The sequence below is a fragment of the Antechinus flavipes genome, chromosome 4 (assembly GCF_016432865.1).
Source record: "Antechinus flavipes isolate AdamAnt ecotype Samford, QLD, Australia chromosome 4, AdamAnt_v2, whole genome shotgun sequence".
In the NCBI taxonomy this organism is placed as follows: domain Eukaryota; kingdom Metazoa; phylum Chordata; class Mammalia; order Dasyuromorphia; family Dasyuridae; genus Antechinus; species Antechinus flavipes.
In genome coordinates this window covers 285,759,547-285,781,163 of record NC_067401.1, presented here as the reverse complement: position 1 = coordinate 285,781,163, position 21,617 = coordinate 285,759,547, and the positions used below count along the sequence as shown (strand labels likewise).

The window sequence follows — 21,617 nt, the reverse complement described above, 5'->3', positions numbered from 1 at the left end:
GTGAGATTAAACCTCTTCTGAGTATGGCTAGAGGATAAAACTAGGAAGGATGAGTGGAAGTTGATAACACAAATCTAAGCTTGAAAAAAACAAGAACTCTCTGCTTTCCTGAAGCTTGAATGACCATTTATGGGTAATTTATAATGAAGATTCTTGTGAACTAAAAGAGCCCAGATAAAAATCTGAGAAGGGCGGGCTTTGAAAATGATTTTCAACAGGAAATGCACAATTCATTGAGAAGTGTTAATATAAAATCCTAGTATAATTATTGTTTGCTGATTACCACTCCCCCTAAATTTTTTTTTTTTAACTTTTGATTTGGATTGAGAAAAATGCAGCCTCTACTGTTCTGCCAATAAGAACTCTCCTATATATAAGTTAAGATCCTATAAGGCTCCTTGAGAGAAATAATCTCTTAAAAATTATCTTTCTTAAAGAACCTGTTGTTTAATAATCTGATTATTAATATTAAGCAAGTATAAAGCAAAGAGATGTATTTTCACCAAAGGTTTTGGGTACTTTCATGGAAGACATTCTGTGCAGTATTGGAAGGATTACTGTAGGAAGTAAAATCCCTTCAGATTCTCCTGTTTGCAAATGACATTGTACTGACTGAATCAGCTGAGTCTCAGAAGATTGTATAAGATCCATGGCTACTAAAAGAGACTCATAAAAGAGACTCGCCTAACAATCTGTATGGAAAAAGCCAAGTGGATGAAAATGCCTCAATACCCAAAATATGATAAGCATTAGGACAGGAAGTTTTAACAAGTTAGATCTTCAATCTATGTGTCTTATACAAGCATTACAGAGAGATAATGAGGTGGGCCTAGAGTTGAATAAAGCGAACACAAAGCTGGAATTAATTCTGCATATAACTTTTGACAGTCCTAAGCTGCCTCCTAACACAAAATTCATCTTTTTAACATTAGCATCCTCTCTAATGCTGTACAGCTGAAAATCATGGAACAGAACAAAATCCCCAAAATCAAAATTCAATGAAAATATAATCTATATTAATAATGGTGATGCAAGAAAAACTAAGATAAAAATATACTTGGACAATTAGAAAATATATGATAAGAATGTATGATAATTAATCACACAGTATGATGACAGTCCGAGTATCAAAATATATCCATAAAATGCAAAGCTTCCTTAGTGTTGGAAAATTCATGGTAGAAGATTAATAATTAAGAACTGGACAAGAATCATAGATTGAAGGGAAAGAAACAGAGGGTACAAATACTTAGAAAAGTACTAAATATGTGTCAAGCACTGTGCTAAGTGATTTTCAAATCACTTTGAATGAGAAAGTGTAAGTAGATTGCAATCCAGAGTAGTGGAAAAAATATCCATATTGAAGAGATTCTAGTCTACTGGGCATTTATTTGGAGTAGCAGATCTGAGTGGAAACTAACAAGTTCAGTGAGCAACATGACACAGTAGAAAGACTAATAAAATAACAGATCCAGGTGCTAGTATTGATTTGAATGCTTTTATGTAGATGACCATAAGTGAATCAGCTAGCTGCTCTGTTTCTTAGTTTCCTCATTAATGAAAAAAGGAGAATAAAATCCAATGGTCTTGTGATGAAGAGAGCCCAGAGAGAGGACTGTGGGGACTTAGTGTGGATCACAACATAGTATTTTCACTCTTTTGATTGTAGTTTGCTTTCATTTTGTTTTCTTTCTCAGTTTTTTCCTTTTTGATATGATTTTTCTTGTGCAGCATGATAATTGTAGAAATATGTATAGAAGAATTGCACATGTTTGGATTACTTGCTATCTAGGGGAGAGGATAGGGACAAAGAAGGGAGAAAAAAAATTGGAATATAAGGTTTTGCAAGGGTGAATGTTGAAAATTATCTATGCAAATGTTTTGAAAATAAAAAGCTTTAATTTAAAAAAAAGAACCCTTAGTTTAAAGCACAGAGAAACTGAGAGATGAAGAGAAAGGATATCATAATAATTCAAGTACAAAGTAATCATACCATGAAAAAGAGATTTCTTAATGGCATAGACACAAGGTAATAAATCTGAGGTATGGAGTAAATAATAAGAGAAATTATTTTGCAGGTGGCTAAATGCAGAGGATAAAAGCAACAAAATTTACATGTATACTTTTGTCCTATATATGAAGATTATTTTATGGCAAAAATAAAATTAGTGATTGCTATGTGTGTTCACTACTGAGGCTAAAAAGCAGTGAGGAATGATCTTTAATATAGTCCTTACTGCATTTGTAATGATTACTTTAACCTGTTATCATTGCTGCTATTTGCAAAACTGTTTCTTAGATTTATAGAAGATTCAAAGTGAGAGACCATTTCTGAGTGCTACACACAAGATCATTTTATAAGTGACTGTATTTAGCAAGTAACCTGAAAGTACAGGATGTTCCAACTAGCTTAAAACTCTTAAAGCTTCAAATTAAACTAAGAATTTGGGGGCATACTACATTTTTTCTACCCACTATTTGTGGGTCACGCGTCCTTAGAAAATCACAAAGCATGAGTCATCTGCTCTTATTTATTCTTTTTTGTGGGCATTATCACTAGCTAGTTTCCCTTCAATACCAATAAATTGGCTGTGTCCAAGGACCTCCTTGTTTGTGATGAAATTGCTCAAGAAGCAAGATGCATCATCCATAGTTGATACAAGTCTCACAGCCGACAAAGACACAGTTGGACATTATCACTGCTTGGCAGAGCTTCAGTTTGGCCCACAGCTTCAAACCCTGTTGGCACTATCCTCTTGGCCAATCTCCCAAAGTACATGCTTAGACTTTTTGATTCAGTTTTCTATTTCCTTATTAATCAGTATATCAGTGGTTGCCTCAATACTCACCTCAGTATTTCTGTGACTATAAAGAGGATCCAATTCTACCAATATTTTTCTTTTGGACAAAGTTATTAGAATGTCAGATTAAGAGACCTTAAAGGAATTCAACTCAATATGAAGATTATAGAATCAAAGACCTAAAGCTGGAAGAGGCTTCAGAAACAAATTAATGTCCTACCCCCCTTCATTTCACAGAAAAGGAAACTGAGGTCCATGGAGGGTGAATAATTGGTTCAATAATAATAATAATAATAATTGTTATTATACAGGTAGTAAGCATCACAGATAGGATTTGAATCCAGGTCCTCTGATTCCAAAGTCGTTGTTCTACTGCAAGAACTTTAGTTATTAAAAAAAGTTATTAAAAGGAAAAAACATTGGATATTGGATATTTCATTACTAGCACTGCCACTAATAAGTTTTATGACTTTGGGCAAAACATTAAATCTCTATGAGTTTTAGTTTCACCATCTACAAAGTGGAGATCATGTTTATACTACATTCCTTACTGCGATTTTTATTTTTGGCAGGGAAAAGGAGAGGAATCAGATGAAATATGTAAAATGCTTTGTAGTTGTAAACACATAAAAGTAAGATGTTGTTTCTTAAATATATTGGCATGACTCATTAGTAAGTGAGTTCCTCTTAAATAGAAATTTTAAAGCTGAGACTGAATGATCAATTATCAAGGATGCTACAGAAGCCGTTACTGAATTAAATGGGAAATTGGGCAAGATGAACCCTAAGTCCCTTCCAACTCTAAAAGTCATAGAATTTTAATTTAATTAATTTAATTTTAATTTAAACATTTATTAAAAACTCTTATTATTTTAAACATTTATTAAAATTTTGTGTGGACAAAAACCCAGGCCTCTCTCTTCAATCTGTGCCATGATAGGAAAGATAGGATCTAAGTTCAAGAGACAATTAGGTAACAATACAAGTTAGTGTATAAAAATAATGATAAAAAGTTGATGTTAGAAATGATTAGAAATGATAAGAATGACAAATTTGGGGTTAATATGAAGAATAAATTCATTACAATTTGTTGTTCAGTCATATCTGATGCTTTGTGACCCTATTTGGAGATTTCCAAATAGATAATAGAATGATTTGTCATTTCCTTATTGCCATTTGACAGATGAGGAAACTGAGGCAAACAGATCACAAAATTAATAAGTATCTGAGGCCAGAGTTAAGCTCAGGAAGATGAATCTTCTCGATTCCAGGGCTGGCGCGCTATTCACTGTACTGCCCATCATAACAATTAGAGCTATACAAATACCTAGCTGCCCAGCATAATAATTAGAGCTACACAAAGGAATAATGTGTTGTTTCATGAGGTAATTATTCTTCATTAATCAAGATCTTTAAGCTATGTCTCAATCACTAACTAGCCAAAGATCTTATGGAATATATTCTTATTTAGGGTAAAAGGCCTTTGATTTCTCTTCTTATTCTGAGATTCTATCATTTTCTGAATTGAGCTTGATGAGGAATGTTAATTATATTTGACTCAAGGCCACATGAATTCATTCAAATTTTAAGCCTAGTGTTGGGAAGGCCCCATTCACCCCAAACCTCATCAACTAGGTAGCTTCTCCTACCACAATGCCCTTGGAAACTACAGAGCAGGGCACATAGCCATGCCCAACAGCTGGCTCACCCTGCTGGCTGCCCCTGGCTGGATCAATCTCCCATTCAGTAAGTCAGTCAATCAACAAACATTTATCAGGTGCTTCTCATGTTCCAGCTAAATGTTAAGGATACTAAGAAAGGCAAAAACACAACTCCCTCTTCTTAAGGAGCTCAGCTTCTAATGAGGTAAACATCATGCAAATAACTAAATGCAAAGAAGGTATAGTGAAGGTGGTAATCTGAAAGGGGACAATGAACCTCTGAGGGTATTGGAAAAGACCTCTTATAAGGAACAGGATTTGGGCTGAGCCTCTAAGAAAGCCAAAGAAAGGAAGACGAGGCATTTAGGGGGTCCAGGAGCAGAGGAAAACCAAGATAGAGAAAGAGAGATGCAAGATGGAGCGTGTTTGGGAAACAGCAATTAGGCTGGTGTAGCTGGATTATAGTTTGTGGAAGGGAGTAAGTTATAGGGAGTCTGGGAAAATAGGAAGACACCCAGTATATAAGGAGCTTTAAATGCCACAGAGAACTTTACTATGAGCCTAGAGAACACAAGGAGACAGTGGAGTTCATTGAATAAATCAGTGAGCTCTAGAGGTTCAATGGTCAGACCCAAGCTTTAGGGAAAAAATACCTTAGCAGCTGAGCAGAGGATGGTTTGGCCCAGGGGGAGAGACTCGAGGCAGGGAGGCCCACCAGAAAGCTGCTGTAGTAGTCTACGTGAGACGTGATGAAGCCTGAACTAGAGTGGTGGCTTTATGAGTAGAGAGAAGAGGACAAATGTGAGATCTGTGGTGAAGGTGGGAATGAAAAAATTTGGCAATGGATTGAATATTGGTGAAGGTGAGTTAAGAGTCAAGAATAACATTAAAGTTGTGGACCTGGAAGACTAGAAAGATAGCAATATCCTGGGCAGAGCGAGGAAAGCTTAGAAGCCAGGTGAGTGTACAGAAAATGTGTTCGTTTGTGGACATGTAGCATAGGACATCTAGTACAAAATATATAAGACACACTTGATGATGAAGAACTGGAGGTCTAGATAGATCTGAAAATCAGATGCAGAGAAATAAGTATACCAATGAAGGCGGATATCACCAAGTGATATAACATAGAATGAAATGAAAAGGGTATCCAGGATAGAATTTTGGGACATACCCAGACAACCATTTTCATTATACCTTCTTTGCATTTAGTTATTTACATGATGTCTATTTCATTAGAAGCTGAGCTCCTTAGAAGAGGGAGTTGTTTTTGCCTTTCTTAGTATCCTTAACATTTAGCTGGAACATGAGAAGCACCTAATAAAGATGAAGAACCAACAAAAGACATTGAGAAGTAGTGGGACAGACAGAAGGACAACTAGGAATAAGCATGGTCCTGAAAACCTAGAAAGGAGAAAGTATTCAGAAGAAGAAGATCATCAACAGTGTTAAATTCTGCAGAGAGGTCAAGGAGGCCTGGAATTGAGGAGATCACTGGGAAAATATATCATTGGAAAGGTACCAAACTACTTTTCACAAGTTAGCATCCTATATGTTGTATCCTCCCCCTCTCTCAATTGATACTCATAACTATGTTGGTGCCCCTTCAGGGTGTAAAAATACCAGTACCAGGTTCAAGATAACCTGTGGGTCTACTCTTTTAACACCTATAACTCATGAGCCTACCCCACTTTACCTTGACACAATTAGATCAAAGCAAAGGCATTTACTGAAATAAAATAATGAAAACTGATCATCAAATAAGTTGTAGTTTGCATTTTTTGTCTCAGATCCTAATTTATTCTTTTTTCTTTTACAAAAATTTGCCTATCTTATTTGGTTGTCTTAAAGTATAGTTAAGAATAAGCTCTGTTATTTTTATTTTTGTTAAAGATTCATTTAGTTTATCTAGAATTCCTACTATCCCTTGTACCAATCTTTTACACTGTGAGTTTTTTTTTTTTTAATATTTTTAAAATGTTGTTTTGTTTGTAAATGATATCTTTAGATTGCAGGGTATAGATTTGTACATATTTTTGTCCAGTTTTGTCATCTTTCTTGAGCTGTTGGCAAATTTGATGACATTTTAATTGGTGTTTTCTCAGACATAATCTTTCTTCTTTCTTAGCATTTGAAAGATTCTTTATCCTTGTAATGGTGAAATCTAACAATTATGCACCATTAGAAGCTTGTTTTTTGAATTTCTCTATTCTGAGGTTCCATATAGTCTTTGAAGTGGCAAAATCACCATTCCAGAAAGTTATCTCCAATTAGTTGCTCAAAGATAGAATCTATTTTTTTGTTGTTACCCTCTGGCATCCCAATTAACCTAAAATTCAAAATTTTTTGTCTGACATGCCTATTACTTTATCCCAGATATCCATTAGTTGCCTTTAAAGTTGTTACATTCTGGGCTTGTTTTCAAATTTATTGTCAGTTCAATGATCTTTGCTTTGACTACATATATTGATATTTTCTTTTTCTATTGATTTCTTTGGCTCTCCTATGTTCCTTTGAATTTTCATTCATTATTTCACTCTTTCATTTCCTCCACACTTCCTTTTTAAAAAATACAAAACTGACTTTAATTGCTTTGATGCATTTATGATCTAACTTTTCTTTTTGTATTTTTATATCATTTCTAGTATATTTCAGTATCCATTTCTATTTTCATTTTATTCTTTGACTTTCCTATCTTGAAGAAATCATTGTGTTAGTTTTTCTTTTATCTACTCAATTAGATAAGTTCTATTTTTCTTTTATTCTTATATCTAGGAATTTTTCTCTCTTTCTTTTCCTTATCCTCCTGCCTTTTTTTTCAACTTATTTTTTCTAAATTGGGGAGTCTTGGATAGTACAGATCTTTGAAAACTTAAGAAGATTGTCTTCTCTCCCAACCACTATAGTCAAGACAGGGATAATCACCAAAGAAGGTATATTGGTGAGAAGTGGGAATCAGTTATAGTGATTACTTCACAGAAAGTACTTCACATGTGCTTTAAAGTTGTACTTCCGAAGGTCAGTCTCTGCAACTTCATATTAATTCCCTTTTGACATCTACCTCATTCTTTTTGCCAGAACATTAGTGAAGTTGGTCAGTTGTTTCCTGGAGTCCACCCCTCACCAAACTGACCCCTGCCAGTTTTTTCCATTGTATCTGGTCTTTATCTGCTCTTTCTTGTAGGTGGTATGAACATAAACAAGTGAAGTTGGGGTTTGGGACATCCTAGGCCAGAAGACTTGACACTAGAGGAGAGATTTGCCAGGGACGGCTTCAGCCTTCTCACTAGGAATGAACCTAAGGGTGAATATTGCAGCTGTAAGAGCTCTCAATCTGGATGTATTGGCTATGGCAGAAAAGAAATTGGTTGAAGGCAGATGTATCATTGGCAAAGAGTTCAGCTGGAGGTAGTGCTAGGTATTTTTTTAGAAAAGATAAATTGTCATGCATTGCCATTTAGTACTACAAACTAGCTCTTAGTCCTTTTTTTCAAACAGAATGTGGTCTTAACAAGTTTTCTTTATATCTCATTAAAAGTAACAGAATAGCCAGGGCATTTTTTTTTTTTTTTTGCAGACAGCAATCTCTAGAATCAACTAAAGGTCTCCAGGTACGTCAGGAATAAGGAATTCTCTTGGGTTTAACTACTTTAAATACATATATGTATTTTAAAGTTCACATACCCTGCTGGATTTGCAGCCCTTAAGCACAGATACAAAACCAATGAAAGACAAAAGTACCAGTCTTATAGGCATTATAAAATGAATAAGTACAAAATCAAAAAGCTTGTTAGTGTGTCCACCTAATTGGATAATATGGACATAATTTCTGTTTTTACCTTCAGGTGGCCTGTTGGATGTTGCCACAACGACGACCCCATTTTTGAACAGATTTTCAAAAAGCTGTTTCAGAATCATGGCATCAGCAATGTCAACGACCTATGGACAACAACACATTTGTTTTATCTTGATTTTATTTCTGCTCTGACAAATTTGTTAATAGTTCCATTTTTTTCCCTAAAGGCTGAAAGTAAAATCCTGGAGAATGATTCTAATTATCATTGTGAAGAAAAGGATAGATAATTAATAAGCATGGAAGTCTGTACAGCAGCAATCTTTTAAAGCTTGTCTCCTCTTTATAGCAGGCCCAATATTTCTACCCAAATTACCAAATGATTCCCAGTTAACTTCTATTATACAACTACAGGTGGGAACTACAGAAAATCATCCTAAACAGTTAGAAAACCTAATTAATTAGAAGCAACATAGGGAAAAAAAAAAAAAAGAATGAAAAGGAAAAAAAAAACACACCGGCTATTTTACATTTCTATTACCTTTCTAGCAAAGGTTCCCAGAAAGGTGACTTCAAATGGTCATGGGACTTTAGAAATAAGGACAAGTAGCCAGCTAGACATAATCAGCTGCTGTTGAAAATAGAATGATATGACATAGATACTATTGTGCAATTGTTGCACAAAACAATTCAACAGATGGCCCATCACAAAAATAAGCAATTTCATTGTTCTTTTTAAGTGCCTTCTATTACTGTCCATGAATAATCAAAAGGCACTGCAGTCACTTCCAGCATAGCCAGCCTCTTATAACCTTGTAAACACAAATATTCTTTCTCTCTTAAAAAAAAAAAAATCAGAAAATTGACTGCTACAGTTAATTTTACAAAAAAAAAAATTGACAAAAACTACAAATGTTCAAATTACCTCCTTGAACTAAGATTATACAGAGAGACACATTACTGATCTTTTCTGGAAAATGTAAAAAAAAATTCCAGTATAAAAATATGCTTAATTATAATATTTTAAATGGATTTAAAACACACTATTTTATTAGATACTATCTTTTTGTACAGATTAAGGATATAAGTAACTATAGAGTTAAAAATCATTAGAACTTTGAAGGGCCACTCATTAAACTCTTTAAGCTATTTTATAGAGAGTTTAGATAATCCATTTTAACGATAACTTGTGATATTCTTTTATAAGGACATTTTGAATAATTAATAAAATTTTCAAATGTTCACTATGATCACTGGAGCTATGCTCACACTATCTTTTTTTAATTACGTTAGCCTAAAGACTGCATTAGTTAAAATAAAATAAAAGCATCTATTAAGGGTGAAATATGTAATAAATTATTTTAAAATCTAAATTCTTCAGAATCTAATATGATTTAAGCAAAATTGTTAAAAAGTATAACTATTTGTAGGCCTAAATCATCTTTTTTATGTAGAGTTATTTTTTTTTAAATAAATGAAGCCCGTAGCAATCAAGCTAATCAAAAAACCTCCTTCAGAGTGCAACTAGTCGAGAGTAAAAATAATAAAAGGTTTGGGGAGACATATGGAAGAGGCTTTCTCCCCCCTCTTCTGTCTCAAGCTACAACTTTAAAACTTATTATCTAAAGAGTGAATTCTGAAGGCTCCCTAAGTTATTAAGACATCAGGAACTTCCAAAGTGTTCTCAAAAACCCTCTAAAATGAAAAGGAAAAGTGGTGCTCACATTATTTAATTTGGAGCTTAGGATCACTGTCAAATTTAGCTTCCGCAAAAACACTCCCATAGAAGGTCCTTTTCAAATGCTTAAACACCAGTGGCATTTCTGATGAGAGGACAGAACATGCCTGCAAATTTTAGAAGCAATTGCATTTTTAATTGGACTCCTGATACACAATTTGGGGTACTGACTTTTGAAAAAGAATTATGTCAATTAAAAGTTACCCAGTTAGAACCTCTAAAATGATTCATGTGACTATCACAGTGTGTGTGTGTGTGTGTGTGTGTGTGTGTGTGTGTGTGTCTTTTAACAGAAATAAAACTGTATCCCAAGGGTTAGAAAAGGGAAATAACATTTAGTTTATATTATAGGAAAGGTTTAAAAATTTAAAGTTAAGAAAGCAATGAAAAAGGGGCTTTTTTCCGAGTAAAAATTTGATGTTTTATGTTACAAAATTTTGATCTTTCTGCCTTGATCTAGTGAATTAACTTGTGAAAGCTATAGCTAATTAATAAAGCAAGAGTCACTTTGTCTACTTGGGTGCCAATTTATACTCTTTTGATCTTGTACCCTTACTTACACAGCTCGGCTAGGGAGCAGAAATTTTACAGTACAAGTAAGCAGAAGACAATTGTCAAGGCATTCTGTAGCTCAGGCTTTTTCAGTACCCAGCATTCATTACCACCAGGAACAAAAGAGAAGGCTACAAATTACCAATAAGGGTAGTCTGCTAATGGAGAGAATGGAGAAATTTCATTAGCATTTAAGAGAAAAGATTTTTTATGACCTAGAGTTGCTTTCCATTATGACTCACTTAAGTAAAAAAGAAAAAAATCTAATAGTTAATTTACATGTGTAAGTGCTTGAGACTCAGTCATCCACTGATTGGTACAGCTCCATATAATGAATGACAAACATAAGCATGTATTATCAGTAATTAGTATTAGCACAAAAATAAGCGTCTAGTTTTTATTAAAGGCTTTTAATAGCTTTTCTGGTTTGTAAAAAACTGTTTAAAAACTATTTTTTAAAAAAAAGATATTGATAGTAGATAGAAGTATTTTTCTGTCTTATTTTGTTCATCAGAATTATTTTCTAGCTATTTAGCACGTTACAGAGGTAACATTTTCATTTGAAAGCTTTCTAATGTCCTCAAAAGTCATAAAAATGTTAATAAAAAATTAGATTCACTGAGTATAATGATGCCCACAAAATTATGATCACAACAACAAAAAGATCTAAATAGAAAAGAGCAAAAAAAGATGCAATATCATTTGGATACCTTCCAAAAGAGTATTCTATTTTATTCTAGCTGTTTAAAAGCATAAAGACAGCCCATTTAGAAAAGTTTAAAAAATATTAAAACCATCAACACTGGAAAAAATAAAATTCCATTTCTTTTCCAAGTCCACCAAGATATTTTATGAGAAAATTAAATCTCAGCAATGAAAACAGTCTCTATCTCTTATCTGAATGCTAACTCAAAATATGGTCTTAGAATCTAACCAAATTTATTAAGCAATAGTAATCCATGCCTATTTTCCTCTTAAAGTATTAGAATTAAATTAATTCATCAAAAAGCAATCAGTGATTGGTTAAGTCTCAAGAATACATACTAATATGAGTCATTATAAAAGCAAAGGGGACAAGATAGATATAGCTGTTGCTAAGTGTGGATTCCCAATAATAAGAGGCCCAGAAAACCTTCCCTGATAAATTAGCAATGTATTGTGTTAGGCTTATAGGACATTTTTCAGGTCCTAGTTGATTTTGCAAGGTTCCTAAAATATAAGAATTCATGCATTTGCTTAAACTATCTTATACAACTGTTAAATATGTGAAACTATGTATATTATTTGCATTTGAATTTTAAGTCAATCAAAATATTAATCATTTTCATGAAAAAATACCCTTAAAAGATGAAGCTGTCTTCTTTGCCAACATGCTAAAGATACATTTTTCTTGCCCTTCTCTCAATACTTAATACTCAAAATAAAAATAAGAAAAGATTCAACTATGAATTAACTATGAATAAATTATGATTCATTATAGAATATCAACTTTAAAAAATATGTTGTGTCCTTTGAACAAGATAACCTTTTTTTGAGACATGCTCACTCAGAAACCACAGCTTGCCTCATAGCAGCATACCCTCTAGAAGCCATATTGAATAATTCTTTACATGAAAACAGAGGCTACAGTTAAATTGCATTTGTACTTTCATTGTTTTTATATTTAGTATTAATAAACAAAGGGAAAACATCTTTATAAACTTTGTGGGTAAGAATTTTGTTAAAACTAGAACAAATAATTGATAAATAAAAGCTTCTTTATAGTGAAAGTAGTTTGATTTTTGAACTCTGTACCAATTGAAAATATATATTTTTCAACTAAAAATTTAAGACTTGTGGCTTTTATTTTTTATATATTTTCCATTACCCACTAAAATCTAAAATGAGAAGAGAAGATGAGTATGTATTTGATATGTAATCTTATAAGTTTTACGGAAGTTTTCAGAGACATCTAATCAGCAAAATAAGTTATTTGGCATATTGAATCTAATATGAAACAACAACAGATTCCTTTTACAACAATATCTTCTTTCAAAATTCATACTCTCTTTCTGAACTATGTAAAATTTATAGCTTCTAAATAATAATGGAGAATCCATATTAAGGTAAAATGCATAAAAATTGTATAGGTTATTTTATATACATTTAAATTTATTAATATAAAAAGAAGATAAAACATACAGCTGCTATCAAAGATATAGAGTCAGAAAACCTGAATTTGAATTCTGGTTCTGCAACTTACTCCTCAGGTAATCTTAAGCAAGTTACCTAAACTGCCTGAGCCTCAGCTGATGATAGTAGATTCCCTTCCAACTCTAACCCTAAACTCCTATAATTTAAATACAAGGTCATAAAATACTGAGATTGGATTATTTCCAGAGATATTATGCTAACCATTCTTAGGTTGCAGGTCTACAAAAATGAGGGAGGGAGGGAAGGCCACAGTCTCCCACTGCATCCAGGACCATCTCTGTTTGGCCACTGGACCCAGATGGCTCTGAAGAGGAAAGTGAGGCAGGGTGACCTTGCACAGCCCTCACTCACTCAAATCCAACTCACTTGCATGTCACCTCAGTGATGTTATGGTCCTCTTCAAGAACGAAGGACAAACAACAACAAAATGGGGAATGTCCTAGTATTTTGGCCTGCCAGTAGAGCCCTATGGTAAGTGCTTAAGATGGTATTTGAACTCATGTCTTTCTGACTTTTCAACATGCTTTTCAGTACTATGATTCTTTGCATTTTTAAAAATTAATTGGGGGGTGGGGGGAGGCAGAGCCAAGATGGTGGAGAGAAGGCATCTAGGCACTCCCCTAAACCTCTCCAAATAATGATCTAAGACAAGTCCTAGAATGGCAGAATCCACAAATTTTGGCTAGGAAAGTCTGTCACAGGAGGGTAAGAGTGGAGCACAGTCCAGACCACACCAAACCAGGAGCTGGCCTTAGAAGGGAAAAAGCATCAGTATCCAGAGTTCCCACAGATGGCCAAATGGTCAGGAGATTACAAGGTATCTTTGTTGCTCCAAGGTCTGCTGCTGCAGGTAGAACTTCTGCCCATATTGAGGTCTGGATTGAAATCCTGGATGGTAGTCCCACAATGAAGAGACATCTGAGATTTCAGCCCCAGTAAAATTTCAGGGCAGAAAAGAGTGCTTATATGCACTCAGACCAGAGCATAGGCCAGGAGAGGTACTAATAGACACACTTCTTCTTAGATCATACCACCTTGGAAAAACTGAAAATTTACAGATCCCTAGAAGTATCTCTGAAAATAGCTGTGTAAAACACCTGAAGCTTAGACAGTGCACCCAACTTTAGTGGAGTTCAAAGTCAAGAAATAGGTTGGGAAAGTGAGCAAACAACAGGAAAAAAATTTTGACCATAGAAAGTTACTATGGTGACAAGGAACATCAAAAAAAGTTCAGAAAATTATAGTAAAGCCAAAATTTCTACATTTAAAACCTTGAAGAAAAATATAAATTAGTTTCAGGTTAAAGAATTAAAAAAACTTTTTAAAAATCAAGTAAGAAAAGAAGAGGAAAATTTGGGAAGAGAGATGAGGGTGATGCAAGAAAATAATGAAAAATGAGTCAATAACTTGGAAAAGGAGGAACAAAAAATTGCCAAAGAAAATAACACCTTAAAAAACAGACAAAGGCAAATAGAAAAAGAAGCACAGGAAGCCAATGAGGAGAAGAATGCCTTGAAAAGCGGAATTGGCCAAATGGAAAGGGGGTAAAAAACCTTACTGAAGAAAATATGATTTTTTAAAAAAATCAGAACTGAACAAGCAGAAATGAATGAAATATAAAGAAACAATAAAGCAAAATGAAAAGAATGTGAAAATAGAAGACAATGTGAAATGTTTTATTAGAAAAAGAAATGACCTGGACAATAGATTCAGGAGAAATAATTTTAAAATTATTGGACTACTTGAAAGCCATTATCAAAAAGAGACCAGAAAACATCTTTCAAGAAATTCTCAAGAAAAACTGCCCTGCATAGACCCACACTTAACACCATATACCAAAATAAGATCAAAATGGATCCATGACCTAGGCATAAAGAACGAGATTATAAATAAATTAGAGGAACATAGGATAGTTTATCTCTCAGACTTGTGGAGGAGAAAGAAATTTGTGACCAAAGATGAACTAGAGACCATTACTGATCGCAAAATAGAAAATTTTGATTATATCAAATTAAAAAGCCTTTGTACAAACAAAACTAATGCAAACAAATTAGAAGGGAAGCAACAAACTGGGTTCACAGTTAAAGGTTCTGATAAAGGCCTCATTTCCAAAATATATAGAGAACTGACTCAAATTTATAAGAAATCAAGCCATTCTCCAATTGATAAATGGTCAAAGGATAAGAACAGACAATTTTCAGATGATGAAATTGAAACTATTACCACTCATATGAAAGAGTGTTCCAAATCACTATTGATCAGAGAAATGCAAATTAAGACAACTCTGAGATACCACTACACACCTGTCAGATTGGCTAAGATGACAGGAAAAAATAATGATGAATGTTGGAGGGGATGCAGGAAAACAGGGACACTGATACATTGTTGGTGGAATTGTGAACACATCTAGCCATTCTGGAGAGCAATTTGGAACTATGCTCAAAAAGTTATCAAACTGTACATACCCTTTGATCCAGTAGTGTTTCTACTAGGCTTATACCCCAAAGAGATACTAAAGAAGGGAAAGGGACCTGTATGTGCCAAAATGTTTGTGGCAACCCTGTTTGTAGTGGCTAGAAACTGGAAATTGAATGGATGCCTATCAATTGGAGAATGGTTGGGTAAATTGTGGTATATGAATGTTATGGAATATTAATGTTCTGTAAGAAATGACCAGCAGGATGAATACAGAGAGGCTTGGAGAGACTAACATGAACTGATGCTAAATTAAATGAGCGGAACCAGGAGATCATTATACACTTCAACAACGATATTGTATGAGGATGTATTCTGATGGAAGTGGATTTCTTTGACAAAGAAACCTGAGTTTCAATTGATAAACGATGGACAAAAGCAGCTACACCCAAAGAAAGAACACTGGGAAAGGAATGTGAACTATCTGCATTTTTGTTTTTCTTCCCGGGTTATTTTTACCTTCTGAATCCAATTTTCTCTGTGCAACAAGAGAACTGTTCGGTTCTGCAAACATATATTGTATTTAGAATATACTGCAACATATTTAATATATATAGGACTGCTTGCCATCTAGGGGAGGGGGTGGAGGGAAGGAGGGGAAAAATTGGAACAGAAGCGAGTGCAAGGGATAATGTTGTAAAAAAAAATTACTCTGGCATGGATTCTGTCAATAAAAAGTTATTATAAAATAAAAAAAAAAGGAAAAAAAAAGAAAAAGAAAAACTGCCCTCCTATTCTAGAACCAGAAAGTAAAATAAAAATTCAAAGATTCTAACAATCACCTAAAAGAGATCCCAAAATGAAAACTCTCAGGAATATTATAGCCAAATTCCAGAGCTCCCAAGTCTAGGAGAAAATATTGCAAGCAACCAGAAAGAAATAATTCAAGTAAAAGCCCACAGTCAGGTTAACATAAGATTTAGCAACTTCTACATCAAAGGATGGAAGGGCTTGGAATATGATAATCTGGAGGGCAGAGGAGTTAGGATTATAACCATTGAATTACTTACCCAGCAAAACTGAGTATAATCCTTCAGAGGGAAAAAAATGGATATTAAATATAAGAGAATTTTCAAGAATTCCTGATGAAAAGAACAGAGCTAAATAGAAAGGGGTAGGGATGGAAGGAGAGATTTGGAATTCAATTTTTAAAATTAATGTTGAAAATTGATTTTTACATGTAATTGGGGGACATAAAATATTAAATAAAAAAAATAAGCTAAAAGCAAGAAAAATTAGCCAATAAGTAATCCTTTGTCCAGAAGGATTTTTAAAAATTCAATAAAATTGAAGCTTATTTGCATAACAGTGACAGACAAAATGCATCAAGAGGCATTAATGGAAACCAATAGTTATAGATAAAAGCCAAGATGAATAAGAACTTCTTATAAAATTGATGAAGAAATAAGTGAAAATAGGGTTGGGGACAAAAAAAATCAAATTAAATTATCTCCAAAATCCAAATGCTAACAGGACAAGGAGGAAAAAAAGTCTCAAATAAAATGAATTGACATATAAGAAAAATAAAATAATTCAGTGAATGACCATTTACATGTAGATATAACTTTTTGCATTTCAGACTCATTTGAAAATGACAGTGATAGATAATATCTATCTTTACAAATAGACATATCAAGCCTTGCAAGACAGGCTATTTTTACTCCTTACCTAGTACTCTTGCAACCAGACTGAAATGAAGAATAATAACATCATTGTCAATAGATAGGCAGACATAGGGCAAAAGGTAAGCTATAAGATTGAGTCCTAAGCAGAATGTATCAGTGTCATACTGCAATTATTTTTAAAAACTTAACATAATACTACAATATGTTAATAATTAAGTTTGACATAACAGAAACTGAAATCCACTCTTCTTGAAAATGGCCCAATGTGGGTCTAAAAAGCACAGCAAAAAAAAATATTGACTGTCCCAAGAAGACTAACAGCACACTATGACATGAATGAGTGTGTTCATGGTATACTTTATTACTACACCCACTTTCTGCCACATTTAAGAGAAAGAAAAAGAGAGGCACTCATAAGTGATGTCTGTATTAGATTGCCCTCTCTTGAATAATGATTCTCAAATTTTTTATCTGGGGATTTGTTTACACTCTTAAAAATTATTGATGACCTCCAAAAGAACTTTTGTTTATATGAGTTCCATCTATCAGTATTTACCATGTTAGTCCTGAAAAGATCTTAGTAGTATTATGAAAACAGTTTAGAGCTCATAGACTACCTGAAAAGATCTCTGGGACCCCAAAGGGCTGTCAGACAACACCCTGAAAACTGCTGCTCTTGAATGTACTTTTCATCTGGCTTCCCTTCCCCTCATTAGTATTCCTGGGCCAATATTGTTCCACATAAAAAGAAGTTGAAGTAAACTAGGGGGAAAAGAAAAAAAAAAAAAAAAAAAGGCTACGTGGTGATTAATAGCTATGCAAAGATATATGAGTTAAGTTATATTAGTTGACATCCAAGAACTTCAATTGACATAAATGCAAAAATCTCAGGGATTTAAGCTTTCTTAAAAAGAAACTGTTGGCAGTAAATTAAATCAAACATTTGAATAAGCATTCTCAAGGCTTGTTGAAATTCATTAATATAAAAAGACATATAAAAATGATAGAGATGTTTGGTTTTTAATCTTTCTAGATAATTTCTCTTTATCTATATCAAAACATAATAATATGAAGGAAAACATAATAATATGACTACGCCATATAGCCTAACTTGACCCAGTCCTTTTCCCTGGAGAACTTTTGTGGTTCATTTGCTCAGTCATGTCCAACTCTTCATGGTCCCGTATGGAGTTTTCTTGCCAAAGATATTGGAATAGTTTAGCATTTCCTTTTCCAGAAAATTAAACAAAGATTAAGTGTCTTGTCCAGGATCACATAGCTGGTAAGTGTCTGGGGCCAAATTTGAACTCAGGTCCAGTTCTCTGTCCACTGAACTACTTAGCAACCTGTTCAAATTTTAATCACCTATTTTGGATGCTTAATTAGGTTAGGTTAGGTGCTTAATAACTTATTAAAGATACTTCTGCCATAGATGCTTTACACTTTGGAAGCACATATGCTTTCAAATGCAGAGTCAAATAGAACTTAAGTATTTAACATAGCTTAAGTAACATTCCATGAAGGAGGACTGACCTATTTCCCCTTTCATGGATATTCTAACAGAGCAGTTCTTCTAATGAATATGAAATTTCTGCCACATACAGGGACATGTTTACACAATCCCTAGACTGAAGGAGAGCCTCTCAACTTCTCTAAATAGAATGGATGAAGCCAAATGCCCTCTCTCATTGATGACCTCCTTTCTTTAGGAAGGAGCTCCAGGACTGACCTCAGTTAAAATTTATATAGAAAAAGAACATTTCCACAACATAGCATTTCTACTCTTTCTGTTGTTGTTTGTTTGCATTTTTGTTTTCCCTCTCAGGTTTTTTTTTAACTTTCTTTCTAGATCCGATTTTTCTTGTGCAGCAAGATAACTGTATAAATATGTATACATATATAGGATTTAACATATATTTTAACATATTTAACATGTATTAGATTACCTACCTGCCATCTAGGAGAGGGGGTGGGGGAAAGGAGGGGAAAAGTTGGAACAGAAGGTTTTGCAAGGGTCAATGTTGAAAAACTACCCATGCATATGTTTTGTAAATAAAAAGCTATAATAAAAAAAAAAAAGAAAGAAAGAAAAAAGTCATTTTTGGCTCTCTATCACTACCAAGTAGTCAGGGCTATTACTGCTGGCCCAATGTCTCTCAAATAACAATGAACTGGTTACCTACTCTGATAACATATGGTCAAAACACTATTAACAAATTTTGAAGAAAACGTTTACATTATAATGAATGTATTCACATTTTTTATTCTGAATACAAACATACTGGCCTTCCCAAAATATGAGTAAAAGGTAAAAACTCAAAGGAAATATTTTCCTTTATGCATATGTGTAAATATATATATATATGAATAAATATGGTTATTAAGATCTATTCTTTGACTATTTGAGATTTTTCTGCATTTTTAAAATTTTTCTTTTTGATTTGATAAATAGAATTTAGGGTATGCAACCCAACTGTTCCCTTCTCTAAAACTCCTAAAACAAAAATGAAAAAAAAATTAAATGAAGGTTAAGTAAAAATTGAGGTTACTTCTTGGTAATGTGTGATTCAAAAGAAATAAATCTACTATTTGATAGCACATTCAAATGATATAACAAGAAAATGTTCATTAATTTAACTTAAGCTGGCCCCCTAGGATAGCTTAACAGCATGTTATTTGAGGATCCCCTCTGGAGACACTCAGAATTGATTATGTGCTAATGAATATCTACCCCTATTTCCAAAGAATGCTCTGCTCTCCCTTGCTCTTTTCCAGCTAACGTCAGCAGTAAGGTATTCCACCTCTTGTTTCTGTACCATTCACAGTCCTGGAATATAGGTTCTTCCCACCACTTCTGTAATCCTTTCCTTTCTTCAAGGTTTAGTTTAGGTATCAACTTCTCTGAAAAGCTTTTCTCACCTTTCCTCAAGCTGTGAGTATTCAGTCTCTCCTCAAATTAGCTCCCAGAGGGCAGTAGTTATTTAATTTTCCCTTATATTCCCAAAGCTTTGTACATAATAGGAATTTAATAATGTTTGCTGAATTGGAAAACTACAGAATCTACAAAATTAGGAAAGGAAAGATCAATACTAATGAGCTCTTAATCTATTATCAAGAACCATTAAGGAACAATTCTATCATAGATTGAGAGAAACAATTAGTAAATAAGGAGGGCAGATTTTATTTCAACTTAAAAAAAGTCTACAGGAACACATAGTATGCTAGGTATACTACAAAAGGTTTGGGAAGAGATACAAGGAAATCACATAATTGTGAGGATATTTAAAGATAAAACTGGTAAGAGAGCAATAAACAGATAAAAAATAGGGGGAGAGTCTATAAAGTCTACAAAAATTTCTAAAACAAACTCTTTTCCCATCAATAACAGTGAAGACACCAATTTTGAACTGAAAGAGGCAAAAATACCATAAATGTTGAAATGATCATTCATTTCTGTTGGTACAAGTCCTGGACACCCAATATATACAATGAATTTGGAATTGGAAAGGAGGAAAAAAGTGGACTAGATGGCATTTGCGAAAACTGTAAAGTGCTTTTGAGGACACAAGCTTCTCCTTGAAACAAAAATCTATCTTTTTCACATTAGTCTTCTTCTAGTAAGATTGTATAGCTGCAAATCAAAGAATACCAACGTCTCTGAAGAATTAAACTTAAGTATCACCCTGAGGTGAATAGAGAGGTAGATGATGAGTGTGAGTAGATTATCTTACCATGAAGAATTTCCTCAAGGAAGTACTATGATAAGCATAATTAGAGAGATGTAGAAAGACCTAGAAAAAATTAGAGAAATCTAGAAAATGTAAGAGGCCAATTTGAGGGCTAGATCAAAGACAGTAACATATGCTCCAGTGGTATCCACGCAAAATCAAAAGAGCGTGAGGAAACTCCAAACACAATGAAGAAACATTCCCCTATTCCCCTCCTCCCCCCCTCTATTTCCCTGGAGAAATTTATGGAAAGAAATGAACAAGAATGTTGCTATTCAGTTGTTTTCAATCACATCCAACTCTGTGACTCCATTTGGGGTTTTCTTGACATAGATACTGAAATGATTTTCTATTTTCTTCCCCAGCTCATTTTCAAATGAAGAAATTAAACAGAAGTGACTTGCCCAGGGTCATACAGCTAGTAATTGTCTGAGGCTAGATTTGAATTCAAGAAGATGAGTCTTCCTGACTCCAGGATACTAGAGATACTTAGCTACACTATGCACAAGAATATCAAAGGATAAAAAGGCTGGTTTGCAATCTGCATTAGTTGATGAAGTGCCCTTCATGATGGGAATCAGAGATCTATCAAAGACTCAAGAGTAATGCAACTTCATTATAACTAGTTTTCAAATAGCTCCTGAGATAAATATAGCCAGCAGATAATGGTATCAGTGAGAAGTGGCTATCTGCTTCCTTTTAGAGACATATTAAGATCAACTTATTTTCAGGTCATTAGGGCTAAAATGTTCAATGAGAACAAAGATTTTCACTCACTGGCAGACATATGTGAATATCCTATAGCTTTCCTGCTTTGAGGGAAAAGTAGGAGGGGTTAATAGCATTCCTTCCCCCACATCTTAATGTCCCTAATAGGACAGTACCCTAGAATTCATAACTTACTGCTCCTCCTAGAGGTCAGCAGTGGTAGAGTCTAAAAAATTTGTACAAACAGAAAATTTAACACTGTATATTAGGCTTCATAATCATAACCACGGAGAACTTTGATGATAATCATGATGACAATGACTAGATTTTTTAAAAATTGCAT

At 33.8% G+C, this 21,617-nt stretch overlaps 1 protein-coding gene across 2 annotated transcripts in view; it reads right to left on the bottom strand.

The window, feature by feature from the left end:
- Positions 1-21,617, bottom strand: part of AFG1L (AFG1 like ATPase) — a 184,056-nt gene that overhangs the window by 104,188 nt on the left and 58,251 nt on the right. For both annotated transcript variants that reach the window (XM_051997494.1, XM_051997496.1), the window contains one exon: positions 8,302-8,401. In XM_051997494.1, the coding sequence (XP_051853454.1) occupies positions 8,302-8,401 (100 nt within the window). The remainder of the gene's footprint in view (positions 1-8,301; positions 8,402-21,617) is intronic.